The 25,520-nt window shown below is 50.6% G+C and overlaps 2 protein-coding genes across 6 annotated transcripts in view; one reads left to right on the top strand and one right to left on the bottom strand.

Moving 5' to 3' along the window:
- Positions 1–7,675, top strand: part of Adamts7 (ADAM metallopeptidase with thrombospondin type 1 motif 7) — a 50,535-nt gene extending 42,860 nt beyond the window's left edge. Inside the window, 6 exon segments of the mRNA XM_087210296.1 lie at positions 97–249; positions 717–890; positions 976–1,122; positions 1,929–2,091; positions 7,320–7,421; positions 7,424–7,675. Of these exon segments, the coding sequence (XP_087066422.1) occupies positions 97–249; positions 717–890; positions 976–1,122; positions 1,929–2,091; positions 7,320–7,421; positions 7,424–7,476 (792 nt within the window). The 3' untranslated portion in view covers positions 7,477–7,675.
- A 1,843-nt stretch (positions 7,676–9,518) lies between these two features.
- Positions 9,519–25,520, bottom strand: part of Tbc1d2b (TBC1 domain family member 2B) — a 62,323-nt gene continuing 46,321 nt past the window's right edge. For 4 of the 5 annotated variants that reach the window (XM_004872122.3, XM_087210292.1, XM_004872120.3 and 1 more), the window contains 4 exons: positions 23,088–23,205; positions 17,204–17,389; positions 15,173–15,294; positions 9,519–12,449 (listed from right to left, as the gene is read on the bottom strand). In XM_004872122.3, coding sequence (XP_004872179.1) covers positions 12,254–12,449; positions 15,173–15,294; positions 17,204–17,389; positions 23,088–23,205 — 622 coding nt within the window. In that variant the 3' untranslated portion in view covers positions 9,519–12,253. The remainder of the gene's footprint in view (positions 12,450–15,172; positions 15,295–17,203; positions 17,390–23,087; positions 23,206–25,520) is intronic. The other variant, XM_021250105.2, reaches the window with a different exon arrangement.

Raw genomic sequence — 25,520 nt, 5'->3', positions numbered from 1 at the left:
CAGAGGCAGCTTCACCAAGTGGGTCAGTCCCCTGGCTGTAGGAGGCCAGGGACCGAGTGGGGACCTGGCTGATGTTCATGGCCTCTATGCCCACAGTGCTCCACTACCTGTGGCCTGGGTGCAGTCTGGAGGGCAGTGTACTGCAGCTCTGGCCGGGACGAGGACTGCGCTACTGCTGGACGGCCCCAGCCCGCCCGCCACTGCCACCTGCGGCCCTGCGCTGCCTGGTACACAGGCAACTGGAGTAAGGTGCATGCAGGGGAAGCCAGGGTATAGCCCTGGTGCAGGGTGAGGCCCTGCACCCCAGAAACAGAGTTTTAGAGTAGCCAGGCAGGGGCTCCACACACCCATCTGTGCACTGACTCTTTGACTCCTGATGTCTTTGGAATCTTCAGTTTCAGCATGACCCAGCCCGGCGCCTGCTCCTGCAGGCATCTCCTCCCTCCCAACTCCTCTAGATTTCCCTTTTGCCAGCTCTCCTTTGCCCCCTTGTCCACCTGACCCAGCCTGCAGCAGCCCCTGGCCTCCCACTTGCTGCCCAGGGCTGGCCCCTCCCAGTTGCTCCTTGGGGTTTTGCCTTGGGCTTGGTGGGGACAAGGTCTGACATCTGCCCAGCCACACTCATCAGTTATGTGTGTGCACGTGGGTTGCATCCACACGTCCCTAGGCACCCGTGTGTGCATGTGCTTGGTGTGTCACGTGTGTCCGTCCCCCAGTGTTCCCGCAGCTGTGGTGGAGGCTCTGCGGTACGGGACGTGCACTGTGTGAACATACAGGACCTCCAGCCACTGCGGCCCTTCCACTGCCAGCCTGGGCCCGCCAAGCCACCCCACCAGCAGCCCTGCGGAACCCGCCCCTGCCTAAGCTGGTACACCTCCTCCTGGAGAGAGGTGAGGGGCGTCTAGGGTGGAGCTGGTCCTCCTGAAGTCCCAGCTGTGCTGATCCAGCCGTGCTGACACCTCCCCTCCCGGCCAGTGCTCTGAGGCCTGCGGTGGTGGCGAGCAACAGCGTCTGGTGACTTGCCCGGAACCGGGACTCTGTGAGGAGGCGCTGAGACCCAATGCCACTCAGCCCTGCAACACCCACCCCTGCACAAAGTGGGTGGTAGGACCCTGGGGCCAGGTGAGCTGGGCTGCAGGGAGGGGCGGTGAGCTGGAAGAATGAAGTGCAGGATGTGGAACGGCCAGGTGCCAGGACACCAGGGAAGCCTGCGGGGGGAGGATTGGGGTCGAGAACCAGCAGAGGGTCAGAAATGCCAAGAAGAGGGGCAAAGAGTCAGCAAATGAAGGTCCTGAGCCAGAGACCATGGGACAAGGGGACAGAGAGGGCCCCCCTGGTAGGCAGGACTCCTCCCTCTTGGACCTGTCTGGAGCCTAGAGGTTCAGGAATTTCAGGTTTGCCCCTGAACCCGGCCTTGAGGGCAGCACGGCCTGCATCCAGGTCCTGGTCCCAGAAGCTGCTGAGTGACTAGCAGGTGGCTTTGCCTCGCTGGACCACGCTTGTCCCATCTTAAAAATGGGGACAGTGTGAGGGGGGAGGGAGGGAAACATAAATGAAACAGCACAATTAAGTACGAGGCCCACCCAAGTCAGCAGATGAAACTTGTTCTCGGGTCTTTTCACAACACCAGGGCCCCAGCTGAAGAGAACAAAGCCCGATTCGGGAAGAGGCTCGGGCTGAGAAACTTCTTGCCTTTTCTGCCCCCCTCTGCTGCCCTAGGGCCCTGTGGTTCCTGTCCAGATCTCTGGCCACTCTGCCAGGCAGGGCTCACTTCCGTGCACATTTCCCCTGTGTGGGAGCAGGTCCTGCGGTGCACACCCTGCCGCACTCTCCACACCATGGGGGCTGCTAAGGCCCAGGGCACTGCCCGGGAAACCCACGCTCCCCCTGGGGGGCTGGTGCCAGGCCTCTCCTCCCCTCCCACGCAGTGCTCAGCACCCTGTGATGGAGGCGTCCGGCGGCGCCTAGTCAAGTGCATCAACACGCGGACAGGGCTGCGTGAGGAAGACAGCGAGCAGTGCGGCCACGAGGCCCAGCCCGAAGGCTCCCGGCCATGCAGCGCAAAGGACTGTGAGGTCGCGGGGGGCCCACGTGAGTGCCCCGTCTCCCAGCCCTCGCTGTAGGTGGGGTGAGGGGATGAGGAAGCCATCTCAAAGCACTGCGGGGCGCGCCCTATAGTATGGACTCCAGCACCATGTGGCCATCGTGACGGGGAGGCAGAAGGGGCTCCGTGCTGAAACCAGGCCTCCTGGTGGGGGAGGGGCTGCTCAGCTGAGCCAGTGATCACAGGCAGCTTCTCCAGCAGCAGGGGAGTGGGGATGAGGGACCCTAAAACCGTGTGCCCTTAGGTGAGCCCTTTTCCCTCCTGGGAAAGGCAGGATGTCCCAAGGCCCCCCATTCCCAGCTAGCCAGATGAGGAAGCCAGGAGTGAGTAAAGGGACTACAGGAAGGGCCTCCCCCAGGGTGCTGTGGGCTCCTAGTGCTGCTTGCTTCCTGGCCAGCTGGATCCTTTGGGCAGGCAGAAGGGCCTGGGCCAGAGGTGGCTCGGACCCCAACCCCCACTTCCTTCCTGAGCCACAGCTGCCCCCAGCAGTGCTCAGCACAGGAAACCCCGTGGCCTTGGACTCGCACCTGCACAAATGGGCTCTGGGGTGAAGGTCCAGCTCTGTGAGGCACCTAGAAGGGTCACCAGGGTGGGTCTGAGGGTCTCTGAGGGTCTCCTGTAGAATAAGTAGTGTTTCCTTGACTCTATCATGAGAAAAGAATTTGTAGGACTCTTCAGTAGGAGGGAAGAGAAAGGTTTATTAGATGGAGATTTTAGGACACACTCAAGAGTGGAGTACAGGAAATGTGCCAGAAGTGGTTATATTTAAGGGTGTCTTTGAGATGGGTGATCTAAGGTATATATATTCTTGCTGTCTATGGGTCACAACACAAGCCGTGTACATGTGTTTAAAGTTGAGATCTGCTGTCCACCAATATTGCTGCTTCCTAGTGAATGGAGGAAGCACAATTTACAAGTGAAAAGGACAGGTCCAGAACTCAGCTTTACAGGCTCATTGTGTCTTTAAGACCTTCAGAAATCTTTTTTTTTTTTTTTTTTTTTTTTTTGGAGTTTCTTGGAAGGGAAAAAGGCTTGAGTAACTTGTGTTTTGAAGATGCAGTTAAGCACAATTTTAAAATTCTGATTTCCTTGTCTCCTTTCTACCTAGTTTTTATATCTTCTACCTAAGAGGTGCTCAGGGTAGGTGACTTCTTCCTCTCTTTGTGGCAGCCACTGCTGTCCTATATTGTAGTCAGGGAGAACCCAGGACCACCTGTGCAACAAAAACACAAAGGCATGGCATCCCATGCACAGAACAGCGCTCCTGCCTGCTGGCTGTCCCGGTCCTAAGGACAGTGTGGCTGTTGGTCAGGCCAGGGTGTCCAGCAATCACACCAGCCTGCCCTCCCTCCTTTGCTCCGTATAGCATCCTCCACTAGTTGCCAGCTGCCAAGTGGCCATGCCTTGCTGCACTGCCCCTGGCAGGAATGTCCCTCCCACCTCAACTCCATGGCCTCAAGGCCCTACAGAAGTGCCAGCCACTGAGCCCGCCCATGCTGCTCCTGTCTCAGCCCTGTCCTGCATACAGCCTGGAGCTGGAGGAGACTGCGCTCCTGTCCCACATATGGGGACTGGGGTCCACAGGAAGTTGGGTGGTGAGGACCCAATGGGTAGCAGGAATTAAGAACAAGCCTAGCTTGGGGGGACTGGGCTTCATAGTCTCCCGGGCACGGTGGACTGTAGCGGGGACTTGCAGGGCAAGGAGGTGGTTGAGCAGGCAATGCTCCCAAGTGAGTTTTCTGCCACAGTGAAGATGCCCTGGGGATGTATCTTGAGCTCTGAGACCCGTGGAATTTCCAGGATGCTAGGATTGTCGTGTGACTGTGGCAGGACATTTGGAAACCCTGGGACCTCAGGGTGTGTGGTCACCTTGTCAATGGAGGAAACAGGCCTGAGAGGCTAAGAACCTTGCCCAGATCCTCAGGGGACTAGAAGTTAATTCTGCAGAGCTCTGAACACAGCAGGGTGGGGTGGCTGCATTCCTTGGGCCCAAGTCTGTGGTAAGCAGGGCAGGAGGCAGCTGGGGGCCATCACCAGCACAGGAAGCAAGATCTGAGGCCTGGAGGCCATGTCCCAAAATAGATGCCTCAGGGCAGGAGGGTCCCCAGCCCTAGTCCCTGAAAGCCTACAGCTCCCTCTCCAGTGCTCAACTTGAGTGTCCCCTTGTAATTAGTTGGGGATCCTGGGGTGCTGTTTCCAGGTTGTTGGTGTCCCAAACAAAACTGAGCAGACAATCAGAAGGAACAGCAAGGGTAAGATGTATTAAAGGGAAAGCATGGGCTGGGGATTTAGCTCAGTGGTTCCAGTGCCTGCCGCACAAGCGCAAGGTCCCGAGTTCAATCCCCGGTACCAAAAAAAAGGGAAAGCAGCAAAAGACACTCCTGAGGAAGAGCTCACTGCCTGTAGTGGCAGTGCTGGCTCTCTCTGACTTGGGGTTATGGGAGGTCCTGTCGCTGGGATTGACAGGAGTCCTGGCCCAGTGGGGTACTGACTAAGCCTACCTGTCAGCAGGGAGGTTCTGACTATGCAAGGTTTTTAGAGATCAGAGTGTCCAAAGCCCACTGTGTGTGTGTGTGTGTGTGTGTACACAAATGAGGCTGGACCCAGGCCAGTCTTGTCATTTTGGTTTTGCGCATGCCTGGGGTTCCTGGGGGAACAGGGTGACCTTTATCTGTTGGTTTCCTGATGTTTTTGATGTCATCGTCCTGGGTTGGTTTGCTCTCAACTCTTGCCCCAGAGCTTCCTGTTGTTCACTTGTCCTTGCTCTACCTCCTATCTCACCCTGATGGCTTTTGTGGCTGTACACAAGGCCCACTCCCAGCATTTCACTGCCTGCAGGAAGTGGAAGGCAGGCCAGGGGGGGTGAGCCTCTGATCTGGCCAGAGAACCAGAAGATGAGGCCCAGTGTGGCCCCCAAATGGGGAGGTGGTGCCTAAGGCCCAGCTTGGTGTCCAGGGCACTGAGAGGTGGCATGGCTGTGGAACACAGACTACTGCAGACTGGCAGAACTGCCTGAGACTCAATGGTGTGCCAGGATTTGTGAGGTACTAGGGATAAGCAAGGATGAGGGGATACAATCCCTTGGGTGGACCCTTTTGGTACCTGAGGTGGTCTAGATGAGGTCTGCTAAGATGGGCTAGGATGGGGGTCTTCTGGGGTAGTCTGGAGGGTACAGGTCAGCCAAGATGGTCTAGGAAGGGATACACTAAGGTGGGCCAGGATGGGTCTCCTGAGGCAGCATAGGGTGGCTTATTTGAAGTGGTCTATGATGAAGTCACCTGAAGTGGTCAAGAATAGGGTCTCCTGGGCCAGGGATTTAGCTCAGTGGTTCCACTGCCTGCCTTGCAAGCGTAAGGTCCCAAGTTTGATCCTCGTACCAAAAAAAAAGAATAGGGTCTCCTGAGGTGAGGCAGGGGTCACCTGAATGGTTTAGAATGGGGTCTCTTGAGGTGGTCTAGGATGGAGTCACCTGAGGTGAAGGTTAGGATGGGTCACCTACTATGGTCTACAATAGTCACCTGAGGTGGTCCTGGCTGAGGTTTCCTGAGGAGAGTTAAGATGGGTCACCTGAGATGGTCTAGAATGGATCTGAGGGGTAGGATGGGGTCTCTTGAAGTGAAGTGGGTTAGGATGAGTCACCTAAGCTGGGCTAGGATGAAGGCTCTGGAAGTGGAACAAGATGGGTCACCTAAAGTCTACAATGGGGGTCTCCTGAGGTGACCTTGGATAGACTCCTTGGATTGTCTCCTAGGGTGAGGAGGAATAGGATAGCTCACCTAAGTAGTCTAGAATAGGACTTCCTGAAGTGATCAGGATGATCTTCTGAGAAGGGCTAGGATGGGGTCTCCTGAGGTGAGATGGGCCATGATGGGTTTCCTGAGTGGTTTAGAATGGGGTCTCCTGAGGTGGGCTAGGATGACTCACCTGAGGTGGTCTAGGATGGGTCACCTCAAGTGGGCTAAAATGGGGTTTCCTAAGGTGGTCTGGGATGGGGTCCCCCGAGGTGAGGTGGGCTACAATGGGAGCTCCAGAAGTGGTATAGCATGGGTTACCTGAGGTAGTCCTGAATGGAATCTCTTTAGGTGAGGTAGGCTAGGCTAGGTCATCTGAGTGGTCTAGCATGTGGTCTCCTTAAGTGAGGTGGGCTAGGATGGTGTCACCTGATGTGAGGGGGGTTAGGATGGGTCACCTGAATGGTCTAGAATGGGCCCTCCTGAGGTGTGGTGGACTAAGATGGACAAGGGTTAGTATGGGGTCACCTGAAATCCAGGATGGAGTATCCTGAGGTAAGGAGTTAGGATGGGTCACCTGAGTGGTCTAGAATGGGGTTGAGGTGAGATGGGCTAGAATAGGAGCTCCTGCAGTGGTGTAGGTTGGAGCCCACTAATATGGGTTATGATGAAATCTCCTAAGGTGAGATGGGTTATGATAGTTTCTTCTGAGGGCTAGGATGGGTCACCTGAGATGGTCCTGGATGAGGTTTCCTGAAGTGAAAACAGGATGGATCACCTGAGCTGTCTAGAATGCGGTTTCCTGAGGTGTTCTAGGATAGATCGCCTCAGATTGGCTAGAATGGAAGCTCCTGAGGTGAGATGGGCTAGAATCAGGTTTCCTGAGGTGGTCCTGGATGATATATCCTGAGGTGAGGAGCATTAGAATGGGTCACGTGAGTAGTCTAGAATGGGGTTTCCTTAGATGGGCTAGGAAGGGGTAGGTCACCTGAGGTGGTCTAGGTTGGGGTCACCTCAGGCGGTTAGGATGGGCTCTCAGGTGGGATGGACTAGAATGGGTCACCTGAGGTGATCCTGGCTGGGGACTCCTGAGGTGGTCTAGGATGGGCTCACCTCAGGTGAGGTCCTTTATCTAGGATGGGGCCTTAGATAAATCTAGGTGTCCCAAGGTTCTCTAGGATGAGTCTCCTGATGAGAGCTAAGATGGAGTCTCGGTGCCTTTCTTCCAGGAACCTGAGCTGCACCCTGCCAGCTCTCCAGTCCTCAGGCCCAGTCACAGGCAAGTGTGACAGGGACAGCCACGGCTGGTGACCTGCAGGTCTAGGGCCATGAGAGCTCCTCCACAAACAGGAGGGCAGGGTCTTGTGCCCTGAAGTTGCCTGCTGATGTCTCAAGACGGGAGTTAGAGGGCAACACAATGTCCCAGGAAGTCCCTCACCCTGGCACCTGGCCCATTACCTGAATTGTACCCGCCCTCTGCCCAGGCTGTGAGCGAGACCACCTATCCTTCAACCTCTGTGAGCTCCTGCACATCATGGGCCACTGTAAGCTGCCTACCATTCGTGTTCAGTGCTGCCGTTCATGTCACCGCCTGGCCATGAAGGCTTGTCCCATGGCCACCAGTGGGTAGCCCACCGCTGACCAGGACCTGGGCAGAACACACAGACTGTCAGGCTGCCCATGACACACAGACCTCAGGGCCAGCCCTCATGCCCCATGGTGCTAACCCCACCCGCCTTAGGGCAGGCAGGGACCCCTCCCCTCAGGAAAGTTTTTTTATTATTGTAAAGGTTTGTGTGACGTTTGTTATTATTTTACATAAATTCTGTTCCAAAGCACAGCTTGGCTTCATCTTGGATCAGAGAACCTTAAGGAGAACCCTACCCTCCCATCCTTTGCCGATTCTCCTCATCCTGGACCCTGTGACCACAGCTGTGCCTCTGTTTCTGAGCAGCATGGCACTGAATGTGGACATGGAGGCCATCAGGCCAGAGGTGCATCTGGGGAGGCCACTGCAGAGGACTGGGCATGGGGCAGGATACAACTGATAAAGGGGTACAGTCTGGTTCCATCCACACCATTTACTTGGTGTCCACCACCCAGCCCTCCCAGAGCCCCACTCAGGCCCTCAGAAACCTGTTTCATAGGGTAGAGCCATATACACTCCCAAGCTGCAGAGCCCCTTGTCACCTTCAGGGGCTGCCCCCGCCTCCTTGGCTCTGCTAACTCCCACACAGTGTGGGGAGGGGGAAAGCCTGGACCTCCTTGCTCCTCCTGGTGCCTATCATTCCATTCCTTCATCTCCTCAGCGCTCAAGGTTGGGGCTGGGTTGGTTGTGCCCCCTTCCCCACTGCCAACTCTGGGCCCTAGGCTTCACCACACCGATTTGTGGCCCAGTGGCATGGCAATGTCATTCCATGGAGCCAGACTGAGGTGTATACATACCAGGGAGCAGCTGGGCATGAAGGTGCTCAGCCAGAAAGGACTGGACACTGTCCTCCCAGGCCCAGCCTCATCTACTCCTTCCCTCTGGCTGCAACCTTGGACCTTTCAACTCTTTTAAGTCTCCTCCTGGAAGGTGATAAGCCACTTCTCTGAGTTTGAGGGGATGCTGTCACACTCCATTCTCCAGTGTATATCCCCCAGACTATCAGGTTCCAGGGGTAGCATATGGGCACTCTGTGTGGGTTTTGTGGCATTGAGACTGGGATGGGCACACTGGGAACCACTCAATGGGCACTGAGACCATGGGACCATATCGAAGGGCAGAATAACCAGCACATCTATGCCAGAAAGGTGGGGAGTATGGGCACAGGGCCCTGCCCAGGTGTAGTGAAGCTGTGCACCTGCTATTCCCTGCCGCCTTGCCCACCTGATCCTAAATGTTCACTATTCCAGGTGAGAGCCCAAGTATGTGCCCAGATGGAGACCCCAAATCTTCATCCCCTCTTCTGAGCACTGGGTGCCCTCCACCGTGCCCAGTTTGCACCAGGCAGGACCCCACAGTGGCAGGAAGTCACCCGAGGTCTGTCAGGAAAGCATCAGGCCGACTTATTGTGTCTTTGTGAGGAGGTCCTGGGCACCCACAGAGTAATAACATCTCGGCTTCATCAAGCAGCAGACTTAACAAGGATGGGAGCAGGGGCAGGCATGGTGGTGTACCGCTGGGGTTCCCAGCACAGCTCTGCCACTGCTTTTGTGCAGAGTGACCTCAGGTTCCCCACAGAGAGCAGCTTACAGTCCTGGCCCACCTTGTGGACATCCTTGCTAGGGCCACCCCACCACCCCACTCTATGGAAAGACATTTGGTCTCAATCCTTATGTGTTTTTCCAGTGGTGGCTGAGATGTCCTCACAGTAGCAGCTGGGCCTGAACTGTCAGCTGGGCAAGAGGCAAACGAGCCATGACCAGGCAGACCTGGACAGCTGGTGGGAGGGCACCTGTCCTCTGCAGGGGCTTCTCTCATTGTCTGGGAACAGACAGTGTCTGGATCCTGGCTCCCACCACTGTCCTCAGACCTGACCTGTGGCCTGGCCTCGGCTCTTAGGTCCACCTGCAGCCACCGCTGCTGGCAGAGATATCCTGCCCCAGCCACTCCACTGGAATAGAGGGTAGAGATGCCCAGAGTCGATGGCCAGATTAGCAGGTAAATTCCTGCCCTTGGTATGGGCCCAAGCAGAACATTACATGAAGGAGTTTATTTTAACCTAAAGATCAGTACAGAAGCTGCTGTCATATCAAAGGACAGTCACCTGGCAGTACCCCTCGCATCCTCCCGCTGCCCAACAGTGAAATGCTCAGCACCCACTCCAGGCTTCCCACCTACCAGGGCCTTCCGGGCAGGTCCAACTGCACAGAAAACGGGGCAGGTCATGCAACAACACAAATGCTTCATTAAGAAAACCTGACTGGGGTTTGCCTAGGGTGCTTCCTATGATCAATATAACAGTGGAAACCAGTGTTTCTTGCAACCCGAAGTCCTGGCTGCCACTGTTCAGCTGTCAGCTTGATGATGCAGCACCCAAACTACCAGGGAAAGAAGGGTGAGGATGCAGTCCACACAGATACAGAGTGCTTGGCTGGAGGTAAAGGTGGCATAGAGGGAAGAGCAATTGGGAGGCTCAGGCTTACATAAATACATGCAAGGGGATCGTGCACACAAAATAGAACTTGTTATAGAAAATAGATGTACACAACCTAGAAAAACTTTGATAAAACAGCCTACAAAAATATAACTGTAGTAAAAATATACAAAAGTATTAACAGGTTCAACCCATTTAAAAACAACAAAAAACACTGACTGCTGAACTGGCGACTCCCCAAACCCTGGCACATGCATCTGTGGCCAGCAGGTGGAGACTACATGCAAGACGAGCAGTGTGTGCCAGCCTTGGCCAGAGGCTACTCAGGCAGCTGGTGGAGGGGCCTGAGAGGCACTGGGGACAGGAGCAGGTTATCTCTTCAGCGGTAGGAGAGCACAGGAAGTGTAGATGCAAAACTGGGGCTTTGGCCTATCCTGTCCCCAGCCTGGAACCTGGCAAACCCCTCCCCAACCCCCCTAACCCCCCCCCCGCCGCCACTCAGAGCACTGTTCCAAGGAGGACCTCCAGGAAGGCTCCCAGTCCATCCCCAGATCGCTCTCCTCTCATACACTGCCTGGCCACAGAGCAGCCCCAGCTGTGCAGGCACTGTGGAGATGCATCTTTCCAGAGCAAGCTGGACCAAACAAGCTCATTCCTGAGGGGCTACTCATGGCCCCTGAACATTGCAGCTTGGGCTGGCACCTTGTGTGGGAAACTCACTTGGAAACTAGAAACTGGGCAGCTGGAGCTGACCCTGGAGGCACCCACCGACCCCTCTCCCTTACACCTTCTCAGCAGCTGTCCCCAGCCCTGGGAGGTGGGATGGGGACTGCCAGCAGGTGGCCCATACCTGAGAATAGTGGGAGACTGTGGCTCCCCATTCACAGGCTGACTTCTGGAGAAGCCAGGCCTCAAAAACCAACTCCAAAGACATACAATGGCAAGACATGTTTCTGACACCTGAAGAGACAAGCTCCCTCTGCAGAGTAGGGAAACAACTTCACCAAAGACAGAAGCTAAGCTCAGCCTAGCATGCTGAAGTACCAACCCAGTCATGAAACCGCTAGAAAGCTGACAAGGGGGTGGGGGTGGGGGGCTGATTACAGGAGCATTTCTTGAAACTGCATTGCCTCAATTCTTAGTCCAAATGTGTTTATATTAACTAGAGAGCATTCCAATTTTTTCCAGGTAGTGTAAAATGCTCCATGTAAGACTGTTTCTCTTGTGTTGAGTAACACTGTGCCAGAAAACATTTACTCAGAGCACCCACACCTCAGGGATGGTCCCAAGGGGTTCAACAAAAATAGCCAGGACCTGCCTGGCAGCCTGCCACGTCAGAGGCCACATGGACCCCACATCTTCTAGGACAAGGCTGTCTGGCAGCCAGCACGGAGCTGGATGAGAGCTCCCATGAACCCTGGTCTCAGCAAAGATACTGCCAACTCCGGTGCAGGAAGACACTGGAGCATTGGCCACCCTAGGACCTGTGGTCACTGCTGTGCAGACCTTGCCCAGCAGCTGTGCAGCTACCTGCAAAGCAACCCTGAAGCTGCTTCTGCACCCTCACTCAGGGCAGGCAGTTCACCTGGAATCCTACCTCAGCCATACATGGAGAATGGCTTCCATAAGTCACTACCACAGACACTTCCAGAGAGATGCTAGGCACAGGGCAGGCTGGGGTGAAACCATCAGCAACCTGCAAACACACGTGGGGCTGGTGCAGGACCAGGTGCCCCACATGGAGGGGGAACCAATAGTGAATGGCTGTGCATGGCAGGGCAGAGGAAGGCTCCTGGGCTTTCAGCGGAGGCGGCTCCAGAACAAGGTGTGCTTGCTTTTTAAGGATACCCCTCTGTGCACATTGGCCTCACCCCATGGAAACACCTACACTCTGAAGCCCTGGTGCATCCTCCAAGTGCTGCCCTTTAAGATACACACACAGCTGTTCACTGTGTACAAGAGGAATAACAACATGGGAAGTGCCCAGCAAGACTGGTTTTCACGGGGTGAAGACCAGCCCAGGGGGCAGAATCTGTAAACAGGCTCTTGGAGACAACCAGCTGATAAGGGCACAGTGATTCCCCAATCAGGCAGAAAGCAGGGCTGCGACACAGGTGACCAAATGCTACAGCATGGCACTGGCTGTAAACAGAGCAGACCCCTCTTCAGCCCCAAGTGGGAAATGAGAAAGTGCAGTCTGGCTCTGGACATCTGCCCCGCAGAGTCCCAGAAGCCATAGATTTTGCACCTGGGCATTAAATGAGCAGGGACCCTGCAGTTCCCTTGGACACACTTTGGTTACCAGAGCAAAGAGCAGTGTCTGGGACAGGCGTCACTCAGGCGTCCTCCTCCTCATCGCTGACCAGCCCACCCTTGTCAGGGCCAGGCTCCCGCTCACGCAGAAAGTCCTCACGGATGGCCTCCAGCTCAGTCAGCTCCTGCCGCACCTTCTCCAGGTGATAGGCACGTCGGTTCCGGATCTGGCGCAGGGGGAAGGGGTTCAGGTCCACAAAGGAGATATTGATCAACTTCCTGGTGTGATGGAGGACAGAGAAGGGGGTCAATGAGGCTCTGTGAGTGCTCTCTACAGCGCTCACAGCAGCAAAGTCCAGGGCCAGGCAAGAGGGATACCATGCTGGGGGCTTGGGTAGGAGGATAAGCCTCCTCCCACAGAAGGGCACAGTGTCAGAAGGGACAACCCTGAATCCTGCCCAAGCACAGACTCTAGTTCTGCTACACTTGTTTTTTGGCCTGATTCCCCATTGGCACATTGGGAACACTGGGTGTGCCCTCCCAGAGCATGGGGCCTCCTGAGAGCAGTGCCCAGTGCTTGTTCCACACCCATGAATGCTCGTGGATGTGATCCGGCCAGTGCCAGGCCGGACTGACTGACTGGGCATGGTAGATGCCTGAGCAAACCAGCAATGACAATCAAGAGTCAACTGGCAACGTGACAAGGTCAACAGTCTATAGAGACTTATGTAGCATGAGGGATTCTATTACCCCTGGGCCAAGGACCAATTTTCATTAAGTTACAGAATTGTGACTTAACTTTAACCACTGCCCAGCTGTCTGGTAAAGACTGAACTAAGACTATCCCAAGCTCCTGTTGCTCCCAGAATGCAGATCAGCCCACTTCTCCTAGGTACAGGAGGAGCTGGCTTCCCAAGCAGGGTGGCATACCCTGCCTGCCAAATGAGGGCCTGACTCGCATCTAGCCCAGGAGGGCTGGGTCAGAGCAGCACCCCTGCCATCACCTAGCCACGTGGGCTGTATTTAGCCTGGTGTACAAAGTGCAGAGGCATAAGCCTTGGAACTCCTCCACCTTTACCCCTACTCCTCAGGCATGCCTGACTGAGTCCTTGCCAAGGACTCAGGCAAGAAAGGCCAGCTCTGTTCAATGCCAAACTCCCGGTGTTCTAGGACAGGCAAGCCCCAGAGATGAGGGCAGCCCTGAGCAAGGGATGTTGTATGCAAAATGGCTAGGAAATAAAACACTGCAGGGACCAGGCCCTGGAAGCCCACACACCATCCCTCCCTACTGCAGCTGTGAGCCCATGGGCTCCACAAACCCAAGACCTAGGCATCTTCCCCTTTGCTACAGAAAGTGAACACTGGGAATGCAAAGCTAACACTTCCACTCACTCTGTGGTAGGGAAGCAAACTGGCCCATCAGCCCAGGAGCAGTACAAGGAGACCCAGATTCTACCTTGCAGTGCTCAGCTCCACTGGGCACCCAGGGTTCCTGCCTCAGAGACCATTCCAAACTGTATCACCCAACATCTCCTAGATCCACCTGGCTGTAGAAGCCCCTCCTTCCTGTCCTGTGAGATTCATCCATGTGCTACAGAACTGGTGCATCCTGGAACCATTAGTGTGGGGGATTATTAAACATTGGGGCCTCCATGCAGAGGAGCCTGGATAACTGCAGTCTCGACAGCACTACCCCCCACCTCTTGTAATCCTGCCAGTTTACATTCAAGGCCACTTGAAGCCCTGGACCTTCTAAAGGGAGGGGAAGCACCAATCTGCTCACAAGGTGGTGCTGCAGGACCATGCACGACTTGGTGGGCACTGCCCAAGCCCGATGAGCATTTACAGGAGAGGCTGGCAGGTAGGGCAGGCTCCATCTCTGAACCAAAGGCTTTCAACACAGGGTTAGCTGTTGGCTTGGGGGAGGCCATCCAGGGTCTTTCTTGAAAATATGAGTTAGCAGAAAGCTCTTGAGGCTCCCCAGGATCTGGCAATGCTCATAGGCAAGTGCAACCCTCAGATATCCTCTGGGCAGAGATCAAGTCCCCACTGTGCATGTCAGTGTTCATCCCGACAGTCTGAAGCGAAAGACACCAAAAAGGTGAGGATGCCAGACCCTGTGTGGTATCCACTGGCTCCTTCTGCTGTCAACAAACACACCAGCTGTGGTCCAGGGGACACAGGGAGCCCAGGACAGAAGAAATGCAGGGAATAAAATGATTCAGAATGCTTAGCTGCCCAAGTCAGAGCCTGGGTTCTTCCACATTCAGACCCTCTCTCCTCAGTCTGTCCCAGCTCTCCAGCTGCAGGTCACTTCTCTCCAAGGCCACCTCCTCTCCTGCCTGGAGCCCTCTCACAGCCATCATCCCTGGGATCCCAGGGGCCAGTCCTATGCCAATGCAACCTGTCCTCTTGCCTAACCCTGTGATGACTTCCAGTATTCTTAGTGCTAGGAAGCTTGCAAGAGCCCAAACAGCCCAGCTCCACTGTGGCCAGCTACATACTCCAGCAGACTGGTGACCCAGCTAATCCACTTCCACAGGACCCCAAGCACTCGTTCCCACAGCTCTGCAGGCTACCCCAGCTCTGCCTAGCATCTCCCCTCATTGCCCATCCTAGCCTGGGTCCCCAGCCTGAGCCTCATGGTCATAGCACCATGGGATAGGGCCTGCTTCCCCTACCATCAAACTCCATCCAGCAGCTCATGCCTGGCATTGGCCCCAATCGTAGCAGACACTCAGCAAACAGCTGTAGACATGCAGACCATGGCTTTTGGTTGTTGGGATTCACATTTGCTGGATGAAGGATAAAACCAATTTCGTCTGAGTTCCCCTCTGATCTCTAAAAGTCACACCTCTTCCTGTTTCTTCTCTCAGGAAGGAAATTCCTTCTCCCACACAGCACCCTGAGGTGGCTCTGAGTCTGACAACAGTAGGGTCAGAGGTAGGACTTCCTATTCCCCTGATCTTTGGGGGAAGGGAGGGCGCATCCCCAGGACTTACCGAGCATCAAGAATAGTGCGAGTGAAGTAGCGGAGATACTTAAATATAGACATTGAGTCCTGCAATTTCAGGATCTCCTCTTCCTTGTATTTAAAAACTGCGAGGGCAAAACGGAAAATAACCTGTAGGAAGGACAGGAAAGCGTGTGAGTGCAGACACAAGCTTGAGCACTGAAACCCTGAGGAAGTACCCCAAATGGGCCCTGCCCCAGGTACACATTGGCCCTGGGGGCTGATTCTTGCTGGCCAGGAAAGCCTTCTCACAGGAAAGTAAACTCTGATTGTGTCAACTATTCAGCCCCAACCAAGTCACCTTGTGAAGTAAGTAGACATGGTACCTTAAGTCCAGCTAATAATTCTAGTCAATCTGGAAAACAGAGCTAGAAATCATGTTTATTTGCTTGCTTGCTTGCTTGCTTGCTTGCGGAATTGGGGATTGAACCCAAGAACTCACCATGAGCTACATCCCCAGCCCATTTTCTTATTTTTTGAGAGAAGGGTCTCATATGTTTCCAGGCTTCAGCTTCCAGAGTAACTGGGATTACAGATGTGGGCCACCCACTGTGCCTGGATAGAAATCATCTGTACCACTGGTGGTACAAACAGATCTAATCATTTTTATCAGGCTTTTTACTAATAAAGTTAATAAAAAGCCACCCAAAGGACAGTCATGCATGTACCACAGGTGCTTCAAGCCTCCTGGCAGTAGGACATCCAAATTATAGCCCCGTGGTGAACATGTTAAGTAAACTCAAAACTGAGATTTTTTTATTCCGAAAGCCTTGGAAAGGTTTGCCACCAGAGGCCACTCCCATCTTGACTGGTACAGCAGTGCCTTAACTGCTGACTTCTGAGTATGAAGAAAGAGAATCCATGTTTTAGAGGATTCTGGAGGGTCCCATATTTGAGGCTGCGGGAATGGACTTCTGGTGGTCTTGGAGGTTAAAGCAGCTTTGGAAAAAAACTCTTTTCTCTTATGTAAGGGCTGTGGGTGCCTGCACCAGCCTGCTCTTCTCATATTTAGAAGAGTATTTACAGGGGTCTCCTTCCCTGAGTGTGGCCAGATTCCTATAACATTTCTGCCCTCACTGAGAAATCCTTGCAGTAATGGCAGACTAGGTCATCAGGCTGGTGATGTGCTGCATTAAATAAAAGTTTGAGTATCTATGAACCCACACCCTTTGCCCAGCACCACTACCTACAGGTGCACCTGCATAGATGCAGAAAGACAATGATCTCCAAAGAGTTGGCACAGCACAGTCATAAGTGACACAAAACTGTCCATCCTATCATCTATCAGGGCTGTTGTGTAAATTTCTGGCTCATCTATACAAGAAAATGCTATACAGAATTACAAAACATGTACGTGTCAGACCTGGACACACTGATATGGAACTGCCTCCAAGACATACCAACTTAAAAACATATGTAAGCTATGTACTGAATACTTAGAGAAGAATGTGTAAGACATGGAGAAGAAGAACTAGGACACTGGGGGAGGGGGAGAGCTCCTTTCCACTATCTACCCTTAGTTTTTGGTAACTGGTGTATTTATATACTAAAATGTTTAACGGTTTTTTAAAACATACAACAGAATAGGGGGAGGCTCATGGGCAGTCAGACTGTGACCAGGCTCCCCATTCTCTATAATCAGATCTCTGCGCCTACATCTCCTCAACCACACAATGTGGATAATGCTGACACCCATTCTACAAATGGGGAGGCTCAGATTATAAACCATCCAAGTTCCCAGGCCTAACACAGGGCTTGGTACTGTTGTTTTTGTTCTATATTGCAGTGCTTGGGATGGAACCCAAGCCCCATACAAGCTAGGTAAGCTCTCTGTCCCTGGGCCACATCCCCATGCCACTGAGCACTGTTAATAGATACGCAGTGATCATGGCTCCTCAAGGTCCCCAGGGCCATGCATACCAAGACCACCATGGTGCTGTGGGAGGCAGTCACTCAGCCCTGCTAACTGCTTGCTGCCATCAGGAGTATAACTGAGAACACCAGAGCCAAGCACACCCACCTTTGGTCCCTCATACAGGAAAGAGTCCCATATCTTAAAGAGAATGTCGCTAACCACGCTGTCCACAAACACCACCAGGAACCAGTTGAATGTGATGAGAGTGTAGTCAACTTTGTACTGTTCAAAGTGGGCATGCAATCGAGGCAGCTTCTCATTCATGAGGTCTCTGAACACCCTCTGGTCCACCTGACAAGGGAACAGAGGGGAGCAGGGTCAGGGTCAGCTGCAGCATTGTGCAGGCACACAAGGCCAGTCACTCAGACTGAGAGCAGAGGGTGGAATCATGGGGACCACAGCCATATGGCTGTCCCAAACCCACTGTGGGGACTGTCACAGGACTGGGCTTCTCTGTGGCTCAGAGGCAATGAAACTTGAGTGCTCCAGATGTGCATCCGACATCCAGGGCCTAGGGAAAGCACAGTACAGTGATGCTGAAACCAAGGGCCAAAAGCCTGCATTCTAGGCAGAAGTAGCAAAGTGAGTCTTCAGCTAAAGAAGAAGTGTGCCGTTACCTACCCAACCATGTGACACATATTTACCAAGATGGGGGGGGGGTTTCCAGACTGAGGGACCCATGTGGGGGTCTCACCTCCACTACCACCAGCTAGGTGCTTTCAGCAAGGGGTTTTACACAGTCTGTGCCCTATCACAAAGATGGCTGTTGTGAGGCTCATATGGGGCTCACGTGAACTATCTACTGCACACAGACATGCCAGGCAAGGGGCCTGCAGGAAACAGGATGGCATACATACAACCTGACCTCAAGGATGCAGAAGGTGAGCAGGTAGACATATGAACTGGCACACTCACTGTGGCAAGTCCTGTAAAGATTTCTCAGAGAGAAGGGACAGCACCCACTGCCCAAGCCTAGGTTTCCAGACAGCAGGGTACAGAGAAGGCAGCACCACCTGGCAGAAGCCAGTCACAGAGGCTGCCATGTCACACAGCAGGCTCAAGACCTTGTCCTGTAGTCCAGAGCCTTTCTGTACCCCACACAAAAACAGGCAGCTTCATCTGTGGCTCAGTCAACATTATCCATGTGCACATATACAACAGCAGCAAAAGTCGCACCAAATAGTACTTAGCCCACACAGTAGACTCACTTCTCGATTCCCATCTGCTCAACTTTACAGGACACACAACCCCCCTGAACCGCTTTCTCTACCCAGGTTAAAAGATGCAAGAGGCATGGAGCAGTGTCTCACAGCTGTAAGCACTCAGGGTCTCACGGCTGTAAGCTCTCTGACTGGAGTGGGGTAGCAAGGCTGGCCAGAGAGCCCAGGTGGATCCTTGCCTGGCCAGGCACAGGCAGTGAATCTGAGCCCATGGAGGGCAGTGGGATAAAGGAGGGATACAGATTCATGACTGTGTAGAGAAAAATCTACAGAACCTAAAATCATGCTGAAACAGGTAAGAAGAGGTGTTCAGTGTTCCCTGGCTTCTGATCCTAGACATGGCAGGGAAGAAGTATGGAGCCGGGGCCAGACCAAGGAGAGTGCCAGGCACGGGTGCCCATGGCACCTCTACTGGGAGACTACACTGAAGCTCCAGGGGAGGCCTGGACTCAAAGGAGGAGCCACACAGGAGTGGCAGATCTGCAAGAAGAACAAGGGAGTAGCAAGGGCCCAAGGCACAGGGCAAATGAAGCCAGTCCCTAGAGGTCAGGGCAGGGGCGACAGCAGCCAGCTCCACTGAAGGTCCTTGCAATGTTTTATGAACCGTCCACATGAGCAGTGTATCCTCTCATGGGCTACCAATGGGGGGAAACTGGACAGCCACTGTGGCAACTCGGCAGCACCTAGAACTAGGAAAATGCTTCCCCCCACAGTAAAACTACTCCTACCAGGATATCATCCCCAAACTTGCAAAACTATACCACACATCAGTAAGTTAGAACAACAGGTGTGACCATTCTTGGGATTCCTGAAATACTAAAAAAACTAGAAGCAATATTCAGGCTGTACAGCCCAAGCCTGCCGGGTATACACACATGGCTTATCTGAGCAACAGCAAGGGAAAAGGCCTTGTTTTGGGCCATGTGTAAAATGTATAGTGTACAGAAGTCACAAAACTGAGTACTGCAGGCTGGACACACCTGATCAAGACAAATGTGTTTTTCTTTAAAAGAAGTTTCAAAAATGCTTCTGTTTTTTGTTTTTTAAAAAGTACAGTTACACAGGTTCCAACAGAAACTACTGGTTAAAATTTTTAAAATGTAAAAGGCAATGTAACTTACAAAGCTAAAAAGCATTGCTATTTTATAAAAATGATACTAAAAAGTTGTAAATATACCCCAGAGCAAAACATCACAAAATATAAGAATTCAGGATTGGAAATACACATTTTTGGCCAATTTGCTTTCTGACTAGAATAAGACACAAAATGTCCAAGATATACACTGGGTGAAATGAATTATAATTAATTTTCTTAAACACTTAAAAAACAAAAGTACACTAGAATATATAAAGAATTGAAAAAAATCAGACCCCCCCAAATTCAAAGACCCAATTCAAAAATGGGCATCTGAAATGAACAGACATTTCTCAGACAAAGAAATAAAAGCAGCAAACAAATATATGAAAAAATGTTCAACATCATTAGTCATTCGAGAGGTGCAGATGAAAACAACACTGAGATTCCACCTCACCCCAGAAAGAATGGCTGCTATCAAGAAATCAACCAATAACAAATGCTGGCGGGTTGTGGGGAGAAAGGAACCCTTCTCCATTGCTGGTGGGAGTGCAGACTGGTGCAACCACTGTGGAAATCAGTATGGAGATACCTCAAAGAACTAGGACTAGAGGTCCCATTTGACCCAGCTATCCCCCTGCTGGGTGTCTTCCCCAAAGAATTAAAAGAATCATACCACAGTGATATATGTGCACCCATGTTCACTGCGGCACAGTGTGTAATAGCTAAAGCTTGGAAGCAGCCCAAGTGCCCATCAACTGGAAACTGGATAAAGAAAATGTGGTTTTTTTATAAAACGGAGCCATAAAGAACGAAAAACTAGAGTCATTTATCGCTAAATGGATACATATCAAGGCCATACTCTCAAGTGAAATAAGTAGGACACACATGTGTAAATACCGAATAGTTTCTCTAGTGTGAGAAACTGATAGTGTAAACAAGGGTTAAAATGATTAAAATGAATAATTGATAACTTGAAATAGGAAAAAAGGTCCAAAGATGAAGGACTGAAGGGAGGGGAAGGGGAAAGGAAAAGAGGGAAAGGAAAAACTACGAGAAAAGAAAAAAAAATGGAAATGAAATCTATGTAAATAAGGTGGAGGGGGTAAAGGGCGCACAGGTAATGGGGCAAAAAATAAGAACCAAGATACATCATGTACAGGTACAAACACCCAATGATAAATGTAAACGAACTGTATACCTAAAATGTACCAATGAAAGAACTAAAAAAAAAAAACCAAAAGTACATAAAAAGTTGTGAAATCCCCCCAAGTGCAAAAGGTATGGGCCTCCAGCTTCTCTCCCACATCCCCCTGCCCGTAACACCCGGTAAGTGGTCAGATTACTACTGTAGGAGGCTCTCTGGACATGGTCTGTCATCCCTTCCCAGAAAGCCTACCCATGCCCAGAGTCAGCACCACACCAGGGACAGTGCTTTCCTGCTTGTGTCCCTCCTGTCTCCACATCCTCACTTCAACTACACCTCGACCCGCACCTCGAGGCCCTGTGTTGCCTTGAAGGAGCTGTAGAGTGGCAAGGCAGGTGGACAGCTGCCTCCAGGGATCAGCTGCTGAAATGCAGTACACAAAGCCTCCCACAGGGACTTAACTCAGGTTGCATTTCAGCTTTAAGTCTACAGGCTGGTGACTGAAGCACAGTAGTTTAAAAAAATACCAGCAGGATAGAAATTCAATGCCCCAAAATCAATGGTGTTTCTATACACCAATAATGAACCTACTAAGAAAGAAACCAGGAAAGCAATCCCATGCGCAAACTCCAAAAAATTAAGAACCTAGGAATCAACCTAATCAAAGAGGTGAACAACCTCAAAATGAAAATTACAAAGCACTGAAGAGGACATTAAAAAAATAGACTTTCCTTGTTCTCAGGTAAGAACTAAGATGAAAATGCAATATTAACAAAAGCAAACTATAGATTTAATGTAATCCCTCGTAAAACACCAAAAATAAACCAGGCGTGGTGATGCATATCTATAATCCCAGCACTTGGGAGGCTGAGGCAGGAGAATAGCTGTGTGCTCAACCCCAGCCTGGGCTACATAGTGAGTTCAAGGCCAGTGTGAATTTCATAGCAAGAAAGTAATGATTACAAAACCTATCTCAGAACAACAAAATAAAAGACCAACACATTAACCACAGAACTAGAAAAAACAACCTCAAAATGCAGATGGAATCAAAAAAGACCCAGAATAGCCAAAACAATCCTGAGCAAAAAGAGTAAAGCTGGAGGTACCACAATACCGAATTTCAAATTTGTACTACAAATCTGTAGTAACAAAAACCATATGGTACTGGTACGAAAACAGACATGTAGACCATGGAGTAGAAGGGAAGACACAGAAACAAGTCCATCCACCTACAGCCATCTGATTATTGACAAAGGGACCAAAAACATACACTGGAGAAAAGATACCCTCTTTAACAGACAGTGTTGGGAAAACTGCACATCCACTTGTAGATGATCAAAACTAGATCCCTACCTCTCACCCCGTGCTAAAATCAAATCAAAACAGATCAAAAACCTAGACAGAAAACCAAAAAAGTTGTAATTATTGGAAGATAATATAAGGGAATACTTGAAGCCACAAGCACAAAGACTTCCTGAATAGAAATCCAAAAGCACAGGAAATAATTCTGTATCAAGAATCAGCAAAATGGATTACATCAAACTAAAAGCTTTTGCACAGCAGTGAGGAGGCAACCTACACAACAGGAAAAAAAGTTTTGCTAGCTACTTTTTTGATACAAGAATAATCTCTAGAATATGTAAAGAACTCAAAAATTAACCCACCAAAAAACAAATGACCCAATCAAAAAACGGTCACATGAAGTGACTAGACACTTCCAAAAAGAAGAAGTACAAGTGGCCAATAAGTACATGAAAAAATGTACAAGATCTTTGGCCATTAGAGAAATGAAAATCAAAACAACTATGAGATTCATTCTTAGCCCAGTCAGAATGGCTATCATCAACACAAAAAGCAATGAATACTGACCAGGAGAGGGGTAAAAAGGAACATTCTATATTATTGGTGGGAATGTAAACTAGTACAGCCACCATGGAAATCAGCGTGGAGATTCCACTAAAAACTAAAAACAGAAATACTATCTAACCCAGTTATACCTCTCCTGCATACATTCCTGAAAGAATCAGACATCATACTATAGCAATCCACACATACACATGCTTATTGGCAATGCAATTCAATATAGCTAAGCTGTGGAAACAGCCTAGTTGCCCATCAACAGATGAATGGATAAAGAAAATATGGTATATATAGGTAATGGAACATTATTCAGCCATGAGGAAGAATGAAATCATGCCATTTGCAGGAGAGTGGATGGAAATCAACATCATGCTAAGCAAAATAAGCCCAACTCAAAGTTAAATATCGCATGTTTTCTCTTATATGAAAAACCTAAAAAAATAAAGATATTTTAGGTTAAGTTAGGATAAGCTGGACAGACAGACAGACACCCAGAAGGTAAATTACTAGAAATGGGAAAGGAAATGGGGGAGAGGGAAGGAAGGAGGCAAAGCAATTGAAAATGGTCAAGATATCTTATATGTATGTACCAATTCCCCAAAATGAATCTCACTATTCTATATAACAAACATGCACATGCACACACACACACACACACACACACACACACGCACACGCACAAAGTACCTGGGATCCTAAAAGAGTCTTTGTGTAATAGTCTCGAGGCATGAAAACTTCCACAATGGTAACCAGACACCAGAAAGCATCTTCTTGTTCCAGGTATAGGAGGGCCACTGCCACCAACCTAGAAGCAAGAGGGGAGGGTCAGTGTCAGCCCTGTGCCAATCTTCACTGAGACATTTGCTGAGCCATTTTCTCTCCTCTGGGCAAACTATATCTAGCTGTCCAATAAACAAGTAAGTGTTGCTGAACAAGTGAGGCACTTTCTAAAATTTGAGAAGCAAAGCTACACTTCCCTTGCTCTTTCATGTGGTTTTTGTTAAAAGATGAAATTGTTGGGCCAGGGATTTAGCTCAGTGGTTCCAGCACCTGCCTTGCAAGCAAGGTCCCCAGTTCCATCCCTGGTACTCCCCCTCCAAAAAAAAGATGAAATTGTTTCCCAATGACTGACCAGGCTCATTTTTTAAGTAAGTTTTCATTCTAAGAGTTTGCTAATGCAGCTATTCTTTGACTTCATTGTTCAAAAAGTTCAACTACTCTTTTCATGCATTAAAAAAAAAAATGTGGATGTAAATAACAAAGAGTACCAGATGGTTTAAAAAACAACTTTCCAGGCTCCACCTATGCTGCTTCTATACTGGAAGAATGAAAAGGAACCACAGACCAAGGAACCCAGCTGAGAGGTTCTCAGACAATGGGCATCTGGAATAGCACCTGGTGTACTAGGAAAGGAAACTATGTATACCAACTGCTACATTCTTCATAATGGAAACTTGGGTCCAGCTATTACACACTGTCACTAACCAAGAGACTACTTGTTCACATTTTGGGGGGGGTTTTTTGTTTGTTTGTTTTTTGGTATTTTTTTGGTACTGGGGATCAAACTCAGGTCCTTGCGCTTGGAAGGCAGGCGGCGGAACCACTGAGCTAAATCCCCAGGCCTAGAGACTACTCGTTCAATATCCCCAAGTTGGCTCCAAGTAGGCACTGGGGCAGAGGTGAGAAAAATGCCCTTTCTACTTAGCTAAAATCCAAGAACCTCTGCCCGTGTGTTCTACCCTACATTCATCACTCACAGGAAAACCCATGCCCTTTCTCACAATTTGCTCCTGCTCCTTAGGTAAAATTATAATGATCTCATCTCAAATTGGAAAAAAAACAAAAAAAAAGACCTGAGCTAGGTGGGCAGGGAGGCCTCCAGTCATCATGAAGGGATGGAGAGTGCAAAGACGACAAATGACAGATGAAGGAGAAAAACATTTCACAAAAGCACATGGCCAAATCCATATCACCCGAGGATGTCTAAGATGGCAGAGTCCACAGAGCCTTTGAGGACATCACTTAAATGAACTGATGATGGTGAAGACAAGGGGCCTGAATCATCTAGAAAGGATGAAGTTCTTCTACAGAAGTTCTGGTTATTCAGAAGGCACAGACATGAACCAAACATTCTGAAGAAAAACATCCAGTAAAACAGTTAAAATTAAGACCCTTTTACAGTGGGGTGTAGGTGCAGAGAAAAAGCTTCATCTGTAAGCATCCCTTACAGGCAAAGATCCGCTTCCATGACATCATCAGGTAACTAGGGTGCTACCACACCCCCAAATGGGGCCCCTTAGTTTCAGAGATTGTCCGCTTCTAGTTAGTTTTAGACGTGAGAATAATATGTGAATTGTGGCTTTAAGTGAAACAAAACTGCTTTATTAAGCAGTAGCCTATTTACAGGCTTTTTCTTTTTAAAATGGAGACTCTCTAGGAACAGCTGAACTCCCTTTACTTTCCAAGGCCACAGAGAGAGCCACCCTGTTCTCACCACCATAAACAAGGCATGAAATCATCTTGGGTCTTACCCAAGAAACAGTGCAGTCTGAAACCTTGCCTCTCATTTCTGATGCAAACAGACGGCCTGACACCAATGTCAGCACCTGGAATGACCAGAAGCATAAAGACCTCTATGCAGCCAGGATAAACATCAGCATTCAAAACTCAAGCTCATGCACTTGGCTTACAGGGGATTCCTCAAGTACATAAACAGCATCTTCATTCTTTATCTTTCCAATAACCTTAGTTACCTACATCACTCCCACAGAGAAATACAACTGCAAAGCGCAATGCATCAGCAGGCACAAACAGCAGAAGGTGGATCAGCCAGGTAACGTCAGAAGCAGGAAGCCATCTCTAGCACCCAACACCCTGTCCCAGAGGAGCGACATGCAGAGGCCTCATTCTGACCCAGCATGGCTTAGACCTAAGAGCTAGATCGGTGATGGCAAACTTTTTAGAGCTTTCAATGATACAAACAGCCTACTGCGACACACGTGGTAGGTTCACCACCACTGAGCTAGATCATTAAGGACAGCCCAGTGGCTTCTACATCCCCTGCTTAGGGAAGTATGGAAGACATGTTGAGAGAGGCCAGTCTAAAAAAGCAAGGTTAGG

Source organism: Heterocephalus glaber, unplaced genomic scaffold (genome assembly GCF_053883595.1).
Source record: "Heterocephalus glaber isolate CG9 unplaced genomic scaffold, H.glaber_assembly_v1.0 deba00001140, whole genome shotgun sequence".
Classification (NCBI taxonomy): Eukaryota; Metazoa; Chordata; class Mammalia; order Rodentia; family Bathyergidae; genus Heterocephalus; species Heterocephalus glaber.
Note: the sequence above shows the minus strand (reverse complement) of the source record. Positions and strands in the feature narration are given on the sequence as shown.